At 39.0% G+C, this 20375-nt stretch overlaps 1 protein-coding gene and 1 long non-coding RNA gene across 5 annotated transcripts in view; one reads left to right on the top strand and one right to left on the bottom strand.

Moving 5' to 3' along the window:
- Window positions 1-786: 786 nt before the first annotated feature.
- On the bottom strand, window positions 787-7425 carry LOC112927585 (uncharacterized). Its single transcript, XR_003236572.2, has 3 exons — window positions 7294-7425; window positions 2855-2937; window positions 787-922 (listed from the first exon to the last, which is right to left on the bottom strand). It is a non-coding gene; the product is annotated as an uncharacterized lncRNA (long non-coding RNA).
- Window positions 7426-7588: 163 nt separating this feature from the next.
- The window catches only part of DMXL2 (Dmx like 2), a 157319-nt gene continuing 144532 nt past the window's right edge, over window positions 7589-20375 (top strand). Inside the window, exon 1 of one of the 4 annotated variants that reach the window (XM_072738518.1) lies at window positions 7589-8143. In XM_072738518.1, the coding sequence (XP_072594619.1) occupies window positions 8057-8143 (87 nt within the window). In that variant the 5' untranslated portion in view covers window positions 7589-8056. The remainder of the gene's footprint in view (window positions 8144-20375) is intronic. The other 3 variants (XM_072738517.1, XM_072738521.1, XM_072738520.1) reach the window with 3 other exon arrangements.

The raw sequence follows: 20375 nt of genomic DNA, 5'->3' as shown, positions 1-20375 counted from the left end.
AAAAATTGCTCTGTGTTCAGTGTATCCATATTAGAGACAAAAAGCTAAAAAGCCTAAGGTGTGAGTTAAATAGCTAAGATTCTGAGTGGTAGTCACCAGGAAGACAGTAATCTGATGCTGCCTCCAGCAGAGGACATTCTTTTAGAGTTCCTGGACTCAATTCCAATGCCCCACCCTGCCAAAATCAAGCAATTCTCAGACACCTGCAGGGTGTCCAAGAATTCAACTCAATTCTGACACTATCTACCCAGAGATAGTATCAGATGATCCTACAGGTTAAGGGTTATCCTGAAAGACTGTCCTTCACTCCCCACTTCAGATGCCAGTTGCAAGCCCTGGGCTGTTACCTGTGCTTCTGAACCAACTGGCTACTGATGAAAGGTTCCAGTGACCTTCTCCTTAGGTCAGATTAATTTGTTAGAGGGACTCAACAGAATTCAGGGAAACATTTACATTTACCAGTTTATTAAAGGATATGACAAAAGATACAAATCAACAGATGAGATACATAGGGCAAGGTCACAAACAAGAGAGAATCTGTGTTGTGGGAGCCTGGGGCTCGGCTTGTTGGTACAGAGAAATGTTCTGCTTCCCCAAGCATGGGAGTTCTCAAAAAAAGGACCAGCAAGCTATCTTCTTGAGTTTTTCACAGAAGCTTCATTAATAGTCATGACTGACTAAGTCATTGGCCATAGGCTCATTCAATCCCAAGCCCCTCCCCCCTCCTTGGAGGTGTGGTATGGGGAGAGGTAGGGCTGAAAGTTCTAACCCTCTAATCACAGGCTTGGCTTCTCAGGCTATCAGCCCCCAGCCTTAGGTGAGGTCCAAAAGTCACCTCCTCAACATGACAAAAGACACTTCGACCCCTCTCAATACATAGGAAATTCCAAGGGTTGGGTAGGCAGAGGGCTGTGACCAGGAACTGCAGATGAAGACCAAATATATATTTCTGAGTCACCAAATACATATTTCTTCTAAATCACAACACTGCAAGCATCATAATAAATATGTAAACATTTTCATCCTATAAGTGCATTCTTTTTTTTTTTTTAAGATTTTATTTATTTATTCATGAAAGACACAGAAAGAGGGGTAGAGACACAGGTAGAAGGAGAAGCAGGTTCCCTGTGGGGAACCCGATGCAGGGACTCAGGCACTGATCCTCTGGGACTCTGGGACCACGCCCTAAGCCAAAGGCAGATGCTCAACCACTGAGCCACCCAGGTGTCCCCTATAAGTACATTCTTAAACAAAGCAAAAGTAGTAAGTCGGTGGCCATGGAGATGACCAGAGGTAGAGTTTGGGTCTGTGATAAAGAGGGTTTGCACAGATGGCTACAATAATTCTTCCTATATCCTTCTGCAATATGACTTTTCTGCTCCTCCCATCGAAAGATGGAATATATTTCCCTATCTCTTGAATCGTGATGACCCTGTGACTTGTTTTGACCAAGAAACACAGTGGAAATAATTCTGCGTATTGACACTGGGCCTGAGACTGGTATGGAAGTCTGTCTAGCCTAGGAATGATGAGAGGCCACGTGGAGGGAAAGTAAGGCACCCCAGGTAACAACCAGCATCAATTGCCAGCCATTACGCCATCTTGTACCTTCTACCCCAGTGACCCCTCCAGCTGAATGCAACCATATGAGTGAGCCCAAGTGAAACCAGCAGAACTCTTTATCCAATGCACAGAGCATAAGAAATAATAAATTGTTGTTTTAAGCCACTAAGTCTTAGGGTAGTTTGTTACATAGCAATAGGTAACTGAAATAGGATCATTCCCTTGATATTTTAGATTAAAATACATTACCACTATAGCATATGACTCAAAAGCAATGAAGGCAAGGGTGCTTGAGTGGCTCAGTCAGTTAAGCTTCCAACTCTTGGTTTCAGCTCAGGTCACAGTCTTATGGGTTGTGAGATGGAGCCCCATTTAGGGCTCTGTACTCAGCAGGGAGTCTGCTTGAGATTCTCTCTCTCCCTGTCTCTCTACCCCTCCCCTCTGCACACTCTCTCATAAATAAATAAATAAATAAACAAACAAACAAACAAATAAATAAATAGCAATGAAGGCTTGCTATCACATCCATTTCAAGTTTAGTGTAACAGACTACAAAATGAACTGGTAATAAGGGGTCAGAGTGTTCATTACTAACAACCGAAGAAAACAGCAGCTTAAAGTGTTAGATATCTGTAAGACACCTGTAGGGGTCTCCAGAACTAGAGGGAACATTTAGACATGGATATTAGAAATAGAAAGCAGAATCAGACTTATACCACATGATCTTACTCATATGTGGAATCTAAAAAATAAAACATGAATAAATAAAAACATGGGTATTAGATTCCTGAAACAAACATACTCACTTGGAAAATTCAATATTTAAAACACACAGTTTACCATTAATAAACTGATAACAGATATATCAAAGAGCATTACGGCACTCCAGATTTATGAGTAGAGATTCCAGTTACCTTTGTAGGTAAGAATGAGAATGACAAAAATGATGCCCCTTGATGCATGAAGATAAAATCCTTGAGTTCTGTGGTATGGCAGTTACCCTCCAAGAAGGCCCCCAGTGATTCTCATTTCCTGGTACTCATTCTCTTGGGAAATATGCTCCCTAAATTATGGCTAAACTGTGTATCTAGTAAAATATGGTGGAAGTAGTGGTGTGTGAATTCTGAGGTTGGGTTATAAAGATATTGCAGTGTCCAGCTTGATCTCTCCCTTGATCACTTACTCTTGGGGAAGCTAGTATGTCTTGAGTACACTCATGCAGCCCTATGGAGCCCTATGGACCACATAGTGAGGAACTGGGGGTTCCAACTAGCCTCTAGGATCACCTTACCAGCCATGACAGTGTGTCATCTTGGAAAAAGGTCTTCTAGTCTCAGTCAAGCCTCCAGGTGACTGTAGCTCTGGCTGACACTCCTTTAAAAGAGGTTTATTAAAATTACCGTTTATTTACCATAAAATTCAGTGATTTTAAGTGTACAATTCAATGATTTCTAGTAAATTTACAGACTTGTGCGGTTATGACCATGATCTAAATTTAGAATATTTTCATCATGCCAAAAGAAATGCCATGCCCATTAGCAGTTACTTCCCTTTCCACTACCAGCCCCAGGCATTCACTATGTATTTTCTGTGTCTACATATTTGCCTTTTCAGAAAACTTAATCTAAATGGAATCATGTAATATATCATCTTTTGTGTCTAGCTTCCTTTTAGTGCCTAGCTGACATTTTGAGAGACTCTGAATTAGAACCTCCCAATGAAGTCACTACTGAATTCTTGATGCACAGAAATGGTGTGTCTATTGTTGAAGTTAGCCACCAAGTTTGGAAGTAATTTGTTATACAGTAATAGACAAATAGTACACATGAGTGTGTAATTACTGCTGGGAAACTAAGTCCCTCTGACATCCATGTTCCATTAAACCCAACCCCAAAGGTTCAACATTTGTTACATTAAAACTTGTGGACATGAGAAATTATACTTTACAGTTGTATTGGCATGTTCTGTTAGTGACACAAAACTGTTACCTTTCTATTTTTTAAAAGAAGGTCACTTCCAAATCAGAAGAAAAAGTCTCCACTTTATTTTTAAGTCTACACAGAAGATAGGGTAAGTGAGGAAGAAATGAATTGTGGATAATTAAAATGGGGTGGGTGGGCTACTAAGGAAACTTACTATATTAGCCTGGAAGGAGATTTGGTTGGTCACTTTGGATAACAAAAGACTAGGCTGTAATTGCAGGAGACTTAACTAGCCAGTTGCACACTTAGATTTTGCTATCAAGAAGTCTTTTAGGGGCACCTGGGTGGCTCAGTCGAGTTAAAGCATCTGACTCTGGATTTCAGCTCAGGTCATGATCTTAGAATCCTGGGATTGAGCCCTGCATTGGGTTCCATGTTCAGTGCAGAGTTGGCTTGAGATTCTCTCTCTCCCTCTCACCTCCTCCCTGCTTGTGCACACCTGCTCTTTCTCTCAAATAAATAAATCTTAAACAACAACAACAACCAAAACAAATGGGGCTCCTGGGTGGCTCAGTCAGTCAAGTGTCTGCTTTTGGCTCAGGTCATGATCTTGGGGACCTGTGATCAAGGCCCATGTTAGGTTCCCTGTTTGGAGGGGAGTTTGCTTCTCTCCCTCTGCCTCTCCACTCTACTAGTGTTCTCTCTCTCTCTCTCAACTAGATAAATAAAAAATTTTAAAAGTCATATAAATAATTCAGGAGGGAAGAGAGGAACAAGTAGATGCAGGCTCCAGATTTTGAGTTGAGACCAAATGGAAGAAGGAAGAGTCTTACAATTTTACAACTGTGGAATGAGTCAAAACTTCCCGGAATGCTGTAAAACAAGAACCAATTGTGAAATGCTTTAAATAATAGCGAGTTAATAATGCCTTGATAATAGGAGTATAATTTATTGTTTGATGATGGTCTTTACTCAGTTTCTAATGTTGTGAAGGTTGAAGATTAAGAGATTCATCTAGAATCCAGAAGTAGCAATGGTTTTAAAGCTTGGAAAATATTTCTTTTTTTTTTTTTTTAAGATTTTATTTATTTATTCATGAGAGACAGTGAGAGAGAGAGGCAGAGACATAGAGAGAGAAGCAGGCTCCCTGCAGGGAGCCTGACGTGGGACTTGATCCCGGGTCTCCAGGATCACACCCTGGGCCAACAAGTTCATTTCTTGTTATGCAGCTATTATTCACTAAAATACTAGCTTCTATAACACATATGCCATTTTTTTTTCTGTTATTCAATATGTATTATTGTTTAGTAAGATATTTGCCTTTAAGTATGAACATGATATTGAAATTTTTTCAAATTTATTATTTTGCTGCATGTTTCCAGTTTTTACTGAAATGTTTGTCTACACGTATTGTTTGTCCACATGTACTATCTTATAAAAGAAATTTATTTAAATTTGTTGTATTTAACCTTGATCGCTTTATACCAATTTTTACTGATATGTGCTGTATATACATAAGAATTCTCAAAAATTTATTTGACATGTGGCATGCTTTTCTGTTGCTATTACCAAGATGTAGCACCAATATTTGTCTTCACGATACTTCACATAAAGGTGGGGCTCCATTTACTGAATATTTTTTTTGTGTGTTTTGTTGTCTGTTATGTTTTCACTATTTTTTTTAGCTATATGACTTAGTACCTTTATTTGTGATAATATATAAATATACAAAACCTGTGATTTCCTAGAACTTAATGTACTGTACATTGTATACTATATTAACATGAGCATGTAATACTTCCCTCCACAAAACCACTGTAAAATCTTTTAAGTACTTTCACAAATATATACATGTATAATGAAAGGTATTTATTTCCACCATAAATTTTTCTTGCAAGATTGGATGCTTTTATTCACATTAAAACCTTGTATTTCAGTGAATAAAGTACAGTTGACACTTAATCAACATGGGTTTGAAGTGTACAGGTCCACCTATATATGGACTTTTTTTTGATACAGTTCAGTACTGTAAATGTGTTTTCTCTTGCTTATGAGTTTCTTAACCTCCTTTTCTCTAGCTTACTTTATTGTAATACATATAACATACAAAATATATGTTAATTGACTGTTTTTTTATTATCTGTAAGGCTTCCTGTCAGCAGTACGCTATTAGTAGTTAAGTTTTGGGAGAGTCAAAAGTAATACAGGGATTTTTTTTTTACTGCACTGGGGGTTGACTTCCCTAACCCCTGCATTGTTCACCGGCCAACTGTGCTATGATTCAGGTGCTGCAAAACAGAGAAAATAAGACTCTGATCCTGACATAAAATATCTAAGACTCTAGAGGAAGAAACAGACGCAAAACAGTAAGTGATATGTGTGTTTCAAGAGGAAGAAGCCTTGAGGTATTTGGGGGTGGATAAGGAAGGCTTTATTGAATAGGTGATTTTTAAACTAAACTGTGGTTTACCAGGTCAATAAGAGGAGGAAGGGCATTCCAGAGAGAGCAGAGAGCATGTACCAAGACAAGGAAGCATAAAACAATATAGTACGCTCTGGAAATGGCGAATAGCTCAGTGAGGCTGGAGAATAGGGGGTGTGGGGGGAACATTCTGAGATAAAACAGAGGACTCCACAGAAGTCAGAATGCATGGGTTTGTCTGCCAAACTAAGGAGTTTAGACTTCAACCTCTAAGGAGAGGGGATTATAAGTGGAGGAATTTTTTCCTTAAAAAAAGATTTCTCCAACTGCAGTGTGCTGGAGAGCAGAGATGGAAGGCAGTCAAACTAGTTAGGAAGCCATTACGGCAATTAAATGAGAATGGTGAGGTCTGGAATGAAAGTAAATAGCATGGGGGGAATGCTCAGGGTCATGAATGAGGGACCTTGATTAGTGACTCTTAGATTTGGGCAGGAGAGGAAGGAGCCAAAAGTAGCTCTGTGGTTTCTAGCCCGGGTGACTTGGGGGAGGTTATAGCACTAAACAAAAATGAAAATGCCCTAGGTCTTTGGGAATTAATCTTGGACTCCTTCTCTTTTCCAGGAACACACTACCAATCTCTGGCAGGCCTGTGCCTCCTGTCTTCCCCATTCTTCTAATTATCCTTCACAGTGCTACAAAGTCATCTTCCTGAAGCAGCTCTGATTGTAGACGTTTCTGCTCAGAAACATTTGATGGAGTCCCCACTGCATGCAGGATGAAATCTAAACTTCTTCAGGAACAGTCCAGACTCTCCTTGTTCAGGCAGGCCACAGGCTACCTCTTGGATACCTTTATCTTGCTAAGTATCTTTTCCTTTCACCACTCTATGTAGCATTTGCTCCAAACATTAATCTTTGTTCCCTAACGCATTCTGTCATTTTATACCTTGAAGCCTTAGCTCCTGCTATTTTCCCCATTTGAGTTGCAGTTTCTTGCCCATCTTTAGTCTCAATCACACTTTTGGCGTCCTGCCTGGTCTTTTAGACAGTTGGGTCTTGGAATCCCTTCTATTCTTCCCTTACCCTAGTGATTTCTACGCAGTAGAGGTTCAAAAATTGGTGATGGATTTACCTGGAGCCGGGATCTGAGTCCTGCATCCCAACCCACCGAAAGTTCAGCGTATAGTCTGGAAAAATGAGACGATTCTGCGAATCCCTGACATCACTCATGAAAAAGAGTCTAGAGGAGTCACCTGTCTCTAGGGCTTCCTTTCGCTATCTAGAACGCCCGTGACAAAAGGTGGAAGCAAAATAATTTGCGGTCAGGGGAGTACGGCTTCTCCAAATAGTTGGAAGATGCCTTTATTGTTGATGTGAAATAAAATACCTGGCGTACTGAGGCCCTACGGGATCTCAGATCTTCCGAGACGGAATTTCCCGGTGACTGGCGTCCTCCTGAGGTCAACTGCCCCGACCATCGCGCGGTGTCCTCGGGAGTGGGTCAAACCCTGGGCAAGCGGGAACCGAGGCGTACCCCCAGGGCACTGCCGGGCCCCGCCCCGCCCCGCCCCCGCCCCCGCCGGCCGCAGCCCCGAGGCCCCGAGGAACTCCCGCACGTCTGCGCGCGCAATCCCGGGACAGGGTCCACGCGGCGCGCGCAATTGCCCTGGAAACCACTGCGCGCGCACGCGCAAACGCGGGGCGGGGAGCAGGACTGAGCTAAGAGCTTAGCGGCTGGAGGAGGGGTTTGCCCTCGCAGTCTCCCGTAGCTTCCCTCGAGGGTGGGCGCGCGCACCGCCCTTCTCCCTCGGGCGGAGCGTCCTTTCCAGCACGCTCCCGGCTCACGCGCTACCCCGGCCCCCCCGCCTCACACGCACCCTTGCGCTCCTCCCGCAGTTGTGCGCCGGTGCAGCAGGCACTGGGAGCATCCGGGCATTTCCGCTAGCGAGCGGCGATCCGGGCGGCGGCAGCGGTCGAGGAGCTTCCCATGGCAGGGACGAGGAAGGGGGACGGCGAGAGGGGGGCGAGGCGTTAAGCCGGAGCCGCCGCGGGGTGGGTCCCGAGGGAGGCGGAGGGGGAGGCGCTCTCGCGGTCCGGCGCGGGGCTCGTCGCTCCTCTCGCGCGGTCCCCTGCCGGCCCGGGCTCCGGAGATGCATCTGCATCAGGTCCTCACCGGGGCTGTCAACCCTGGAGACAACTGCTACTCCGTGGGCAGCGTCGGGGATGTCCCCTTCACGGTGAGCGGCGTCCGGGAGCCGGGGGGGGGGGGGGGGGGGAGGACCGGGGGCCGAGATCCGCTGTCCCGGCCCACGCCTCTCCGGGGAGGCTGTGCGGTGTTGGTGGGCCCCACCTGCGCCCCCTTTGCAGCCCTGTTTCGGGGGAGGGGGAAGCGGGCGTGGGACTGTGAGTCCTGCGGCTGCTGTAGGAAATTACCCTTCAGGGAGAAGGATTAGGAATCCACCGCACTGCCCGTCCTCAGCAAACGGGCCCCGGGGGTGCCTGGACTAGAAGGTTCCTCTCCTAGGGCGGCCCCGGGTGTGCGGTGCAGGAAGATGGTTGCAGTCGCCGAAACCCCGGAGTGTCCGTTTCGCACCTGCTCTGGGCGTGGAGGCGAGGACTTGCTCTCGTCTCGGAGCAGGGAGGCGATGCTGCACCTGGCTCCCTCTGCCCGCCGCGTAGGGCAGCGAGGAGCGCCCGAGCCTGTGGCTTTCAACCCCAGGCGACCCGACCTTCTGCGTTTCCTGACATGCAGAGTCTTAATTCCAGCAAGGAAATAGAACATTTCATTCTTTGCCCCTCGAAAAGTCTAAATGGAAGGCTTCGAGTGACAGTGGCCTGGAAAGCTAATTATCACGAGATACACAGTTTGGTAACCTTCCTAGGTAATGCTTAATCCGTTTGCAAGGTAGGCTGGTTTGTTTTTACACTAAGGCAATGCAAAAATTTTATAACTGTTTTTGTTCTTGTTGTTTGTACGAGTAAAGTGTGTGTAAACAGTAACGTGTTAGAACCTCTTTCAGATCTCCATGAAAAAGACATGTTTTCTCAATGAGCTTGGACGGATCAGTGCTTTTGGAGAATGGATGTCGTTAGTATAGCTAATTCAAACTAAGCCCTAGAGATTCTTTTTATCCATAGATAGACTCCCATGGAGCAACGTGAGTTCCTTTTCCGTATGAAATTTATACAGGGTCCCCCTTAGAAGGCACTGTAGGCACTAAGATCTTGATTAAATACACATTGTTATTGATGACTTGTGCTTGATAGAATTCGAAATAGCATAATGATACGCTTTTTAGACAAATAAAACACTTTGGTCTGATGTCTTCTTTCCAACAGCGTGTTTTGAAAGCTGCAGAAATAAGAAAAGGTCCAGCAAAACTGCAGAATCATTATGTAGCACAGTGCATTCTGGAACAGAATTTTTCTATCATTATGATACATTAAAAATAACCCCACTAGATTGCTTTTGGCCGTTTTAATTTTTAAATGTAATCAACTTGGCTTTGTTTCAGTTTAGAATGAACCTTTAAGGATCTAATTTGCCTGACTTATATTGTTACACATGACCCTATCAATGGTGTCATCTGTGTTTTGTGTCCATGTGACCTAAAAATCCATATAGAATTGAGCTTCAACTTCAGGTGTATAGAGGCAATTTGGGGCATAGAAGAAATTCCCCTGATGCCCAGTTGTATAGGTGAAGAGGAAGTTCCCGAGCTTAGAGGAGTAGGCTTCCTCCATCAAGAAGTCTGGAACCTTGGGTTATGGGATATTTCCGCGCTATTCTGGTGGTAGTAGTTTTGTGTTTCCATCTAATCTTGAGCAGTGTCTCATTGTAGGAAGGGTGAATAGAACTAAATGAGTTCAGATGCGGTCTGGAAGAGCCAGTGCAGGAACTATTAGCATTGTGCAGGTGTGGTTATGCTGTAGGCCACCCATGACCAGTGGTCCTTGAAATCATTTTCAAGTCTTACCACCTCCTTAATTCAACCTATCACTAAGGGTGACTGACTCTCTGCAGTGTCTATCAAATTTATCCCTCTTCACCTTAGTTACCGCCTGACTGTAGAACCTAAATTGTGTTAATATAAGCACTTCTAAACTGGTTTTCCTCATACTCCTCTCTGATCAGTTAATCTTCCACACAGCTACTGGAATAATTTTTCTCAGACACCATTTCACCGTATCATTTTTGGCTTAAGAATATTAAGTTCCTAATAGATGTGTTATGAAATTTAAGCTTGTCAGATATTCTTCTTCCATATTTGACTTTATTTTTGATTATAAGTACTCCTCATCTTGCCCTTCTGCTATAGACCTAATCATCTTACTCTATTCTACATTTTAAAGGATAGACCTACTAATTATCTTACTCTACCATACATTTAAAAAAATATTTATTTAAAAGAGAGAGAGAAAGAAGGAGTGTGGGGATGGCCAGAGAGAGAGCGAGAAAAGCAAACTCCCTACTGAGTGTGGAGTCAAATGTGTTTGGGCTTCATGTCACAACCCTGAGATCATGACCTGAACTGAAATCAAGAATCAGATGCTTGAACAACTGAGCCACCCAGGCGCTCCATATCCTACATTTTTATGTTGCAACACAAGAATCCTTGCTTTTTATTTTCCCAAATATGACTCAAAATTTACCTGGTTTAGGATACTTGCCTATGATTCTGATTATTTTGGCCTTTTGGCATTTACAGAGTCATGCTGCTCACCATCTCATTTTAATATTTTAGTTTTGAGTGCACTGATCCAGTTATAGTTTCACTGTGAACTAGAAATGACCTTCTGAACCCTAAGAAGAACAGATTTGCTTAAAAAAATTGAGAACAAGCTGTTTTCAAGTACTCTAGTATTAACTAACAATTATCTGAATGCCTACATTAGTATATTAAAAATAAAAAGCCCCCCACAAAAGTAGAGCTCCTTTACATAGAGTGTACCATTTGATTTTATAGCAATCAGATGAAAAACTTTAGTTCTGGGTCAGATGACTAAAAAGGGGACCAGCCAGGACTGGAATGGAGGTCCTGTGACTTCTCCTCTGGGAGGCTTTTCTTTGTAGTATGTTTCTTCTAGCAGAGTGCTTGCTTTGGAGGGTGTGTGTATGTTTAGAAGGCACAGTCATGGCCAGTGTAGAAAGAAAGACTGTATTGCAGCTAGACAGTGGTTTTTAGCTAATGTTATCTTTTATGATAACTTGAGGATCTTTTCAAAATAGTGTAGATCATTTATTTCAGTCTGTAAACTACAAAGTTTTTGAAAGGAATTATTGTTAAAGGATTATGAAGTGTTCATGACATTGTAATTGAAAAACAGTGTGTTATATATATATCTCACTGTGCGTGGTGGGTAGTGGGTGGTGTGATTATCTGGGTTGTGAATGACTACTTATGTCACCATGGCCCAATCTGTGCTATGTTGTCATGATGGTGCAGTTTATAGTGGACAGTCCCAGTGATGTATGTATCTGTAGTGCTAACACACGCTATGATGGTTTTCACTTGTGTTGGGGCAGTTAGTGATTTTTAAAAACAATTGTGATGTTATAAATGTAGTTGTATATATCACCTTTTGTAGTTGTATATATCACCTTTTGATCATTTTGTTCATTTCAGTGTAAGAGCTAAGTTATGGAAATACTGTTATTCTGTGATAAATCAGGACCCAGATAATCCAAGGAGATGATCTTTTACTATGTATGAACTTTGTTGTAATTTATTTTTCTGAGACATTTCCAGCTACCTTCTTCTATATAAATGTTTTAAGGTTTAATACAACAACAGATAGTGTAAATTTTCCTTATTTATGTTTTTTATTGCTTTCCTGAAAAATAGTATTTAGTTTTTCAATTTTTTTCCTGTAAGCATTAAAATATTAATTAAAATAATGATTATTAATATAATTATTTTTTTCACATGTTGGCCTTAAGGGATACAGCATATTTTCATGTGTATAAGGGCAGTTCATGTTATTCCAGTCTGATATGAATTCAACATATTTATTAAAGTTTGCAAAAACTAGTCATTTCCACTCAGTTTATCATATGCTGGTAGAGATTAAAAATGATGTACATAATTATAATGTAAGGCAGTTGAAAGAGATCACATATAGTTGGGAAGATAAAAGATTTCATGTAAGATTGACAGTTGTAAAGACAGGTATTAGGCCTTTCTGGATGGCAGGAACAACACAAGCTGAGGAATAGTGTGATATAAAGGATAAATTATTGGGTGAATATTCCTTCACAAAGAAATTAAAAAAAACACAAAAGACTACCTAATTAAATAAGAAAACACCCTCAGAATGTTGAAAAATATAATTTGCAAACATTACTCAAAACTTTTTAGGAAAATGTGTTCTGATGCTTCCTAACTTTTGTTGTTTTGCCTTTTTCTTAAAGTATCACCAGAAGGTTAGTAATGAATGAAAAAAATATTTCGTTTAAAAGTTAGAAGTTACTGTTAAGTGACCTCTTTCTCTGGCTTTTAGATATATTTTAATTCTGCAGTATAATAATATTCCAGTCCTAGAATTATGGCAACACTAAACTTTGAAAATGACCAGCCTATTTATACATTTAGCAAATATTTGTGAAACACATAGGTGTGTGAGGCTCTGTGGAGGTCATCAACAATGGCAACAACAGAGGAATAAAAACACAGTACTGATTTCTGGGAGTTTATTCAAGAAGTGTAGGAACCTGGTAATCTACTTGGAGAGTTAAGACATGTACTTAACCACAGCCAGCTGGCTGTGTAGCGTTGTGAGGCACTTCCATTCTTGTGGGAATTCAGGAATAAGGGATTGCATTTGGCCAGGAGAATGGGGAGGTTGAATGAACAGAAAAATGCTTCTGTGCTGGTCAGTTATCAATGCCTATAACAACTCACAGCTATCGACAGCCTGTGCTGATAAGTAAAGGGAAAGACAGCAGTCAAGAATTCAGAATGGAGTTGTTTTCTAAGAGAGGTTGGCTTGTTTGTTCCTGGAGAGTAGCTTCTTAATTGTTTAAATTGATCTCTTTCAGAGTTTGTGGGCTTGTGTTTGGTGTGAGCCTATAGGTAAGTATGGGGTTATGTAAGTTCTTCTGTCCCTGTGGAGATTGTTAGTTAGCTTTCCTTCTTATAGTGGGGAGACTCTTAGAGGCTACCCAGAAATTCTGGTACAAGTCCCAAATAGTACCTCCTTAGAAATGAGAGGTTAGAGACCAATAACTTATATGGCCCTGGCTAAATCACTTAAACTTAGGTTTTTCATCTGTAGAATGAGGTTCTTAAATATTTTCTTTAAAGATTTTATTTATTTATTTGACAGAGCGATCATGGGAGCGTGCACAAATAGGCAGAGTGGCAGACGGAGGGAGAGGGAGAAGCAGATCCTCTTCTGAGCAGAGAGCACAATATGGGGCCTGATCCCAGGACCCAGGAATTGTGACCTGAACCACCCAGGCACCCGTTTAATAAGGTCCTTAAATTAGGTTTTTAAAAAGTATTCAGTTTTTAAAAAGTATTCAGTTTTTAAAAAGTATTCAGTTTTTAAAAAGTATTAAATGAACATTATATGGACTTCTTTAGAGATTTGCAGGAGGCAAAAGGGAAGGTGGACCAGAAACATAAGATGATTGTGGTAAAGTTATAGGTTTGGAGTCAGCTGTATATTGCCCCCTCCACTTATATGTGTAGGATTGTTCGTCTGACTTTACAGTTAGGGAGTTTGATCTCCTTTCAGGCTCAGAGAATAAGCCATGTAGAGTATTGAAGTAGTGCATGTTCTTTGGGTCCACAGTTGAGAAAGTGGCTCTTGTTCATGATTATATCCTCAGCATATGGTATGTGGTAGTTGCCTGGGACTGTCATAGTGCAGTATGAAGTGGAAGATGGGGAAGGGTGATTGTATTGAGGTTTTTTACCCTCTAGATATACTTACTCCTCTACTTTATGTTTTTAGGATTTGGGGTATTTAAAAGATGACTTTAGGAATTACAATCAGTATCTTACCTTGGTTCTTGGGAAATTTTTAGAGCAAATCAGAGTCTTAGGTGTTTAATTATCAAAAAGAGCACAGGGTGTTGGGTTACAACCGCAGTGGCACAGTGGAAAAACAGGTCATGCCTGACCAATTTAATTTCCTTCTATGATAGAAAACAAAGCAGTATTTAAAAGGATAATGATAGGAAATATCTGTTATTCACATTTAATAAGGCTCTTCAAACTTGTGGGTTATTTTTTAAAACAACTTTGGAAGCCAAATATTTTAATAGAATTTTTAGGGTTTTCAGTCTTCTTAAATTTGTAGAATCCTTTTATACTATATTTTTGCTCTGAAACTATAATTCATTAAGTAACAGGATATAGAACCTGCTATTGAGGAAGCAGGTGCAACTTACACTGGTGGTATTAATGTATTTTCTTGCTCTTGTTATCATAGCTTATGTTATCATGGAGCTTGTATATGTATGTGAACCCAGTTGCCTGGGCTTTTTATTCTTAAACCTTCTTATTTCGTGATTGCTAGGGGCTTGTTTAATGCTTCCCTCTCCTCCCATTCTAAGTGCCTGCAAATATGATGGGTATTTCGTATCCTTCTGATAGTCAGTAGGCATAAAAGGCTCAGTGAATAGAATGAGAGTCCTTTAGCACTGTACATGGTAATTTGGTGGGATGATTTGAGAACCATAAATAATATCTTCTTAGATATTATTGTCATTGAATATGTTCCATTAGGGATGCTTCCTCTAAAAAATGAGGAGGACTTCTGAGAATAGTAACATTTATTTAATTAATTTTTAATTTTAATTAGGCTCCATGCCTACCATGGCACAACCCTGAGATCAAGAGTTCCATGTTCTACTGGCTGAGCCAGCTAGGTACTCCTAGTAACATTTAATTTAATTTGTATTAAGTAGTGATGTTTTCATCCTGTGATTTTACCTAGGAAACTTGAGATTATGTGGTCATTATGCAAGGGGGGCGCATAGATGGACCCCCAAAAACACATTAAAGTTTTGGCTTATAAAGTTCAAAGATACACATAAAACTTATATGGTAGTTACAGCTAAAAAACAAAATACTGACATATTCCTAGGAGTAATAACTTTGGTTTTATGATATGCTAATAATTCCGTATGTTTTCTCTGGCCTTGACTATGTATATACTTAGGAGGATTTAATCAGAGTGATTATTCAGATTATACTGTACTCTACCCATAGCATCTTCTGTCATGCCTTTAATATACATGAATTGTCAGTATTTCCAGCAAAGGCCGTTTCCTCTCTTTGTACTTGTGGTTTTAAATTGGGAGTGATTTTGCTCCCTAGGGGACATTTGACAAATCTGGAGACATTTTTGATTGTTGTGACAGGGTTATTGGAGGAGGACAGACATCTACTGGAGAAAGGCTAAGCAACCCGATACATGTCATACAATGCAAAAGACAGCCCCCCCCCCCCGACCACCACCACCATGTTAATACTATAGAAGTTTTGAGAAATCCCAATTGCTATCCTAGTTCCTATCCTCTCTAATCTACTCGAGGGCACTGTGCTAGCAGTTTCTCCTTTTCTTTCCTGGAAAATTATTTTTCTTCTTTATTAAAATACTTTTCTTCAATAGCTGATTCTCAGCCTGATTCCAGACTTCTATATACAGCCATTTCTTTGTTATCTCCCTCTTGAATGTGTATAATAGCTATCTCAGAATCCCTGTCCTCATAACATTCTCTTTCTCCAGCCTTCTCTAAATCAGTAAATGGCTACTTTTTTTTTCTTTTTCTTTTTCTTTTTTTGCAGTTCTTTTGGAATCTTTCACTCTTTTCTTTCATTACACCTCATATCTAATACTGGCAAATTCTGTTGGCTGTACGTTCAAGATGTATCCAGAGTCTGACCACTTCTTATTTCATGTGTACTGCTACCACCATGATCTAAGACACCATCATCTCTCTATTATAGCAGTAGCTTCTTAACAGGCCTTGTTTGCCTTTAGTCTCATCCTCCTTTAGTTAATTCTAAATAGTAGGCAGAATGATCCCATTAAAATAGAAATCATGAGTGAAAATATCAGTGAGGATGACAAAACATGAGAGACACCTAACTCTGGGAAAGGAACAAGGGGTGGTGGAAAGGGAGGTGGGTGGGGGTTTGGGGTGACTGGATGATGGGCACTGAGGGGAACACTTGGTGGGATGAGCCCTGGGTTAGTTATGCTATATGTTGGCAAATTGAACTCCAATTAAAAAAAATAGAAATCAAATCTTATTAATTCTGTGTTTAAAACTTTTAATTGACTTTTCTTTTCCACTCAGAGAAAAGACCTGAAATGTCCTTTAGTTTTATTTCTTTAGCACCTAGAATAAAAATTTATTGGGTACAAAAAGTACCCAATACAATAGTGAATGGAAAGGGCACTTAGTGTAATACAGAATATGCTTAAGTAAACATAGTGACCACTTTTATAATACTGTTTTTTATAATATCTTTTGATATAGGTCAATGGCATTTGGCCGTGTTTACATAAATGAATTTTATAAGATGGGGGCAGGGAGAGCTGATAATTACAATCCAGGTATAAAACTTTACTGGTCTGGTTTAATCTAAGGATTATATTGTGTACTAAGAGGAATTGACAGTGTGCCCATCAACAGTTCTCCCATTTTCCTTAATTATACTTTTAAAAGACTTTAATACATAAAAAATTAGAGATAACCTAATACTTGGAGTGTATTGATTTTGTGTTTTAAAGAGTTACATGTTTTAACAATCGGCTGAGCTGGGCCTGGAGTTGAAAACTCTGGAGCCTGCAGAGACATGAAAGAGGTGGGTGCTCCACTTGGTGGTAAAGAGAACTCAGTCAAAGGAATATGGGTAGAAGCAAGATTATCTTTAGAACATAATTTTGATAATGTTCTAATATATAAACAAATGGAGTATTCAAATAGGGCTATCATAATTTTATGCTGGAAAAATTTTATAAAATTTATATAAAAATCAAAAGCCCAATTTGGCCATTAAAAACAAAAAACCCCACAAATAACATACATTTTTTTATTTTAAAAAATCATTAATGTAGTATTTGCATTATGAAAAACTCATAATTCAGATGGTGTTGAAAATACAGAAAATAAAAAGGAAAATAAGGAAAATTTCCATTCCTTGGTAGAATTTTAAAGCATAACTTTGTGGTTATTTTTTACTCAAAAGATGTTTGAGCAGGTAGGCATTTTGCTCTAAGGTTAACCAGCTGTTTAAGTATGCATTATTAAACAAGAGAACTTAGTATATGTTGTTTGAAGCTATTAACTAACATTTACGAAAGTAATGATTTGGTTATAGAGGAAATGAACTGTAGCCTGTCTTTTTGGCAGGATTTAATAGTGCCAGTTGTATGTAGTTGGTATATAAAAAAAAAAAATTTTTTTTCTTTTTGAAATGGTAGTATTAATGTCAATCTTGTATGTTAAGTTGGTACATGAAATGAAATGTTTCAGTTTGATATACTACAGGAATTTTAGATCGAAGAATTAAGGGATTTAATCAAAGACACAGCTAGACCTGCGGCATAATTAACACTGGAACCCAGGCTCATTCATACGGCCTTGTAGATAATTTGAAAATGCAGAAGAAAGATAAAATCATTTGTGGTGGTATAATCCAGAGATAACCCCCCTTAACCTTTTGGGAAATTAGACATAGGCCTTGTGAAGGTGGCTTATATTATTGATATGAGAATGTTTATGTACTTTTTTTCCTAAATAAGTTTTAGATATTTTTCTAAGATTTATTCTTTTGTGTAGATTTTCAAATTTGTTTGAATAAAATTATTTGCAGCCACCTCTTACTATCTTTTTAAAGTTTGTAGCATCTGTTGTATTGCTTCTTTTCTCCTTACTGCCATTTATTATTTGTGCTTTCTCTTTTTCTTCAACAGATGTTTATCAACTTTATTACTTTTTAAAAATAACCTGCTTATACCTTTATTAGTTTTATTGCATACTTTTCTATTTCACTAATTCTTATTTTTAATTATTTCCTTCTCTCTATAATATTTGGATTAATTTTGCTATTTTCTCCTGCCCTTGTTGAGATAAATACTTAAACTCATTTTAGTCTTTTTTTTTTTTTGAGAACATAAGAAGGTAAGTTCTTTTCAAGAACATGAGTTTTATATTCTTAAGACCTGTTGTATCTCATACAAAGCTGTTTTTTAATTACTAACTCGTAAACAAGTAGCTTGGAAGTATGTGTCTAAATTTCCAAGTATACAGAACTTTTCTAGTTGTAATTCTGCTTACCTCTTTCTAGCATAGCTGTATTGTTTAAACAACATACAATATATACTTCAATTTTTTAAGTCTGTTGAAATGTATTGGTTAGTCTTTATGAATGTTTTGTGTATGTTTAAATGTGTGCTCTATAATTGATAGTTATAGTGTTATATATACATCCTTTAGGTCATTTGTTAATCATGTTGTGTAGATCTAAGACTTTACTGGTTTTCTGTCTGCTTATTCATTCTCTTACTGAGAGATGTGTTAAAATCTGAATATGGATTAATATTCCTATTTCCTTGTAGATTTGCCAATTTTTGCTTTATTTGTGCATACAAAGTTAAAATTATTATATTCCTGGTGAATGACTTGTTTATCATTATGAAATAGTCTCCTCTTTTTTAAATCTATAGTAATACTTTTTGTTGTCTACTTTATCTGGTATTAAAATAGCTTTCTCAGCTTTCTTTTGGTTAACATTTTCAAACCTTTTTCCATCCTTTTACTTTGAATTTCTCTATGTAGTTATATTTCAGAATTTTGTTTCCTAAATATCCTGTAGCTGGATTTTTAAGATTTTTGTGTTAACTAGAATTTTTAATTCACTCGCATTTAATGTAATCACTGGCATATCCGTGTTTGAATTTGTCATCTTACTATTTGTTCCCTTTGCTCTTTGCTTCCCTTTTGTTCCTTTTTACCTCTTTTGAAGTGAATATTTTTTTCATCCCATTTTTTTCCCGGTAGTAGTCCTAAAGTTATAAACTCTGCTTCTACTCTAGAAATTATAGTATGCATTTTTAAGTTGCCATTTAACTTGCCAAAGTAAAGTCTGGTGAGGCTTTATAGCCCCTTCAGGCAATACAGAATCCTTTGGTATTGTTTTTTATTCTCTTCCTGATTCTAGTCTATCCTTCTGTGGTAAGTCAATTCATGTTTATTAATCCTGTCAGACATCATTATTTCACATAATCAGTGCTTATTTACTTTTACTTACATATTTATTATGTTACTCTTCATTCCTTCCTGAATCTTTCACCTTCCATCTGGGATCATTTTCTTTCTTCCTGGAGAACCTTCTTTATAATTTCCTTTGGTGTGCATCTTTTGGTGTTTTAATGTCATCTTTTGTTTGTACAAAACTATCTTTATTTTGTTTCATTCTAGAGAGATAATTTTGCTAGGTAGGGGATGACACTATTTTCTTTTCTGCACCTTAAAGATGGCTGTCCTCTGTCTTCTGGCCTCTACTGTTTCTGTTGAGAAGTCAGCTACCAGCCTACTGCTGCTTTAAAAGTTGTATTTTTCTCTAACTGCTTTTGGGATTTTTTTCTTTGTCTTTCTGAAGTTTTACTATGTTGTATCTAGTTGTGTGTTTATTTTTTTTAACCCCGTTTGGGGGCTTTAGAGATTTTTTAATCTGTGAATTGATGTAGTTTTTTTTTTAAGAAAGTTTTTTAAAAAAATATTTTAATTATTTATTCATGAGAGACACAGAGAGAGAGGCAGAGCCACAGGCCGAGGGAGAAGCAGGCTCCATGCAGGGAGCCTGGTGTGGGACTCAGAGGTTCACGCCCTGAGCCAAAGGCAGACGCTCAACTGCTGAGCCACTGAGACGTCCCGAATTGATGTATTTTATCAAATCTAGAAAAATTTCAGCTACTCTCTTCAGAAATTGCCTCTACCCCATTGACCTTATGAGATTTAATATATTGGACCATATCACTTTATTTTTATGTCTAATGTCCTTTCCTTTTTATCCTTCTCTGCAGCATTCTGAATGGTTTCTTCTAATTTGGTCATGTCTAATTTCTTTATTGTATTAAATGCACTGACTACTGACTAGTATTAGGTTTTGTTTGTTTTTGTAGATGTTCTTTATAAGATTGAGCAAGTTTCCTTCTATTCCTTTTTTGCAGAAAGTTTTTTTTTTTATCATTAAAGGGTCTTAAATATTGTTGAATGTTTTTTCTTCACTGATTAATATGGTCATGTGGTTTTTCTTCTTTAGGCTTTTTTTTTTAAGATTTTATTTATTTATTCATGAGAGACAGAGAGAGAGAGAGAGAGGCAGAGACACAGGCAGAGGGAGAAGCAGGCTCCACAGGGAGCCCAATGCGGGACTTGATACCAGGACCCTGGGATCACGTCCTGAGTCAAAGGCAGACACTCAATCACTGAGCCACCCAGGC

This window comes from Vulpes vulpes, chromosome 15, assembly GCF_048418805.1.
Source record: "Vulpes vulpes isolate BD-2025 chromosome 15, VulVul3, whole genome shotgun sequence".
NCBI lineage: Eukaryota > Metazoa > Chordata > Mammalia > Carnivora > Canidae > Vulpes > Vulpes vulpes.
The sequence above is the reverse complement of the archived record's forward strand: the minus strand, read 5'-3'. Positions and strand labels throughout refer to the sequence as shown.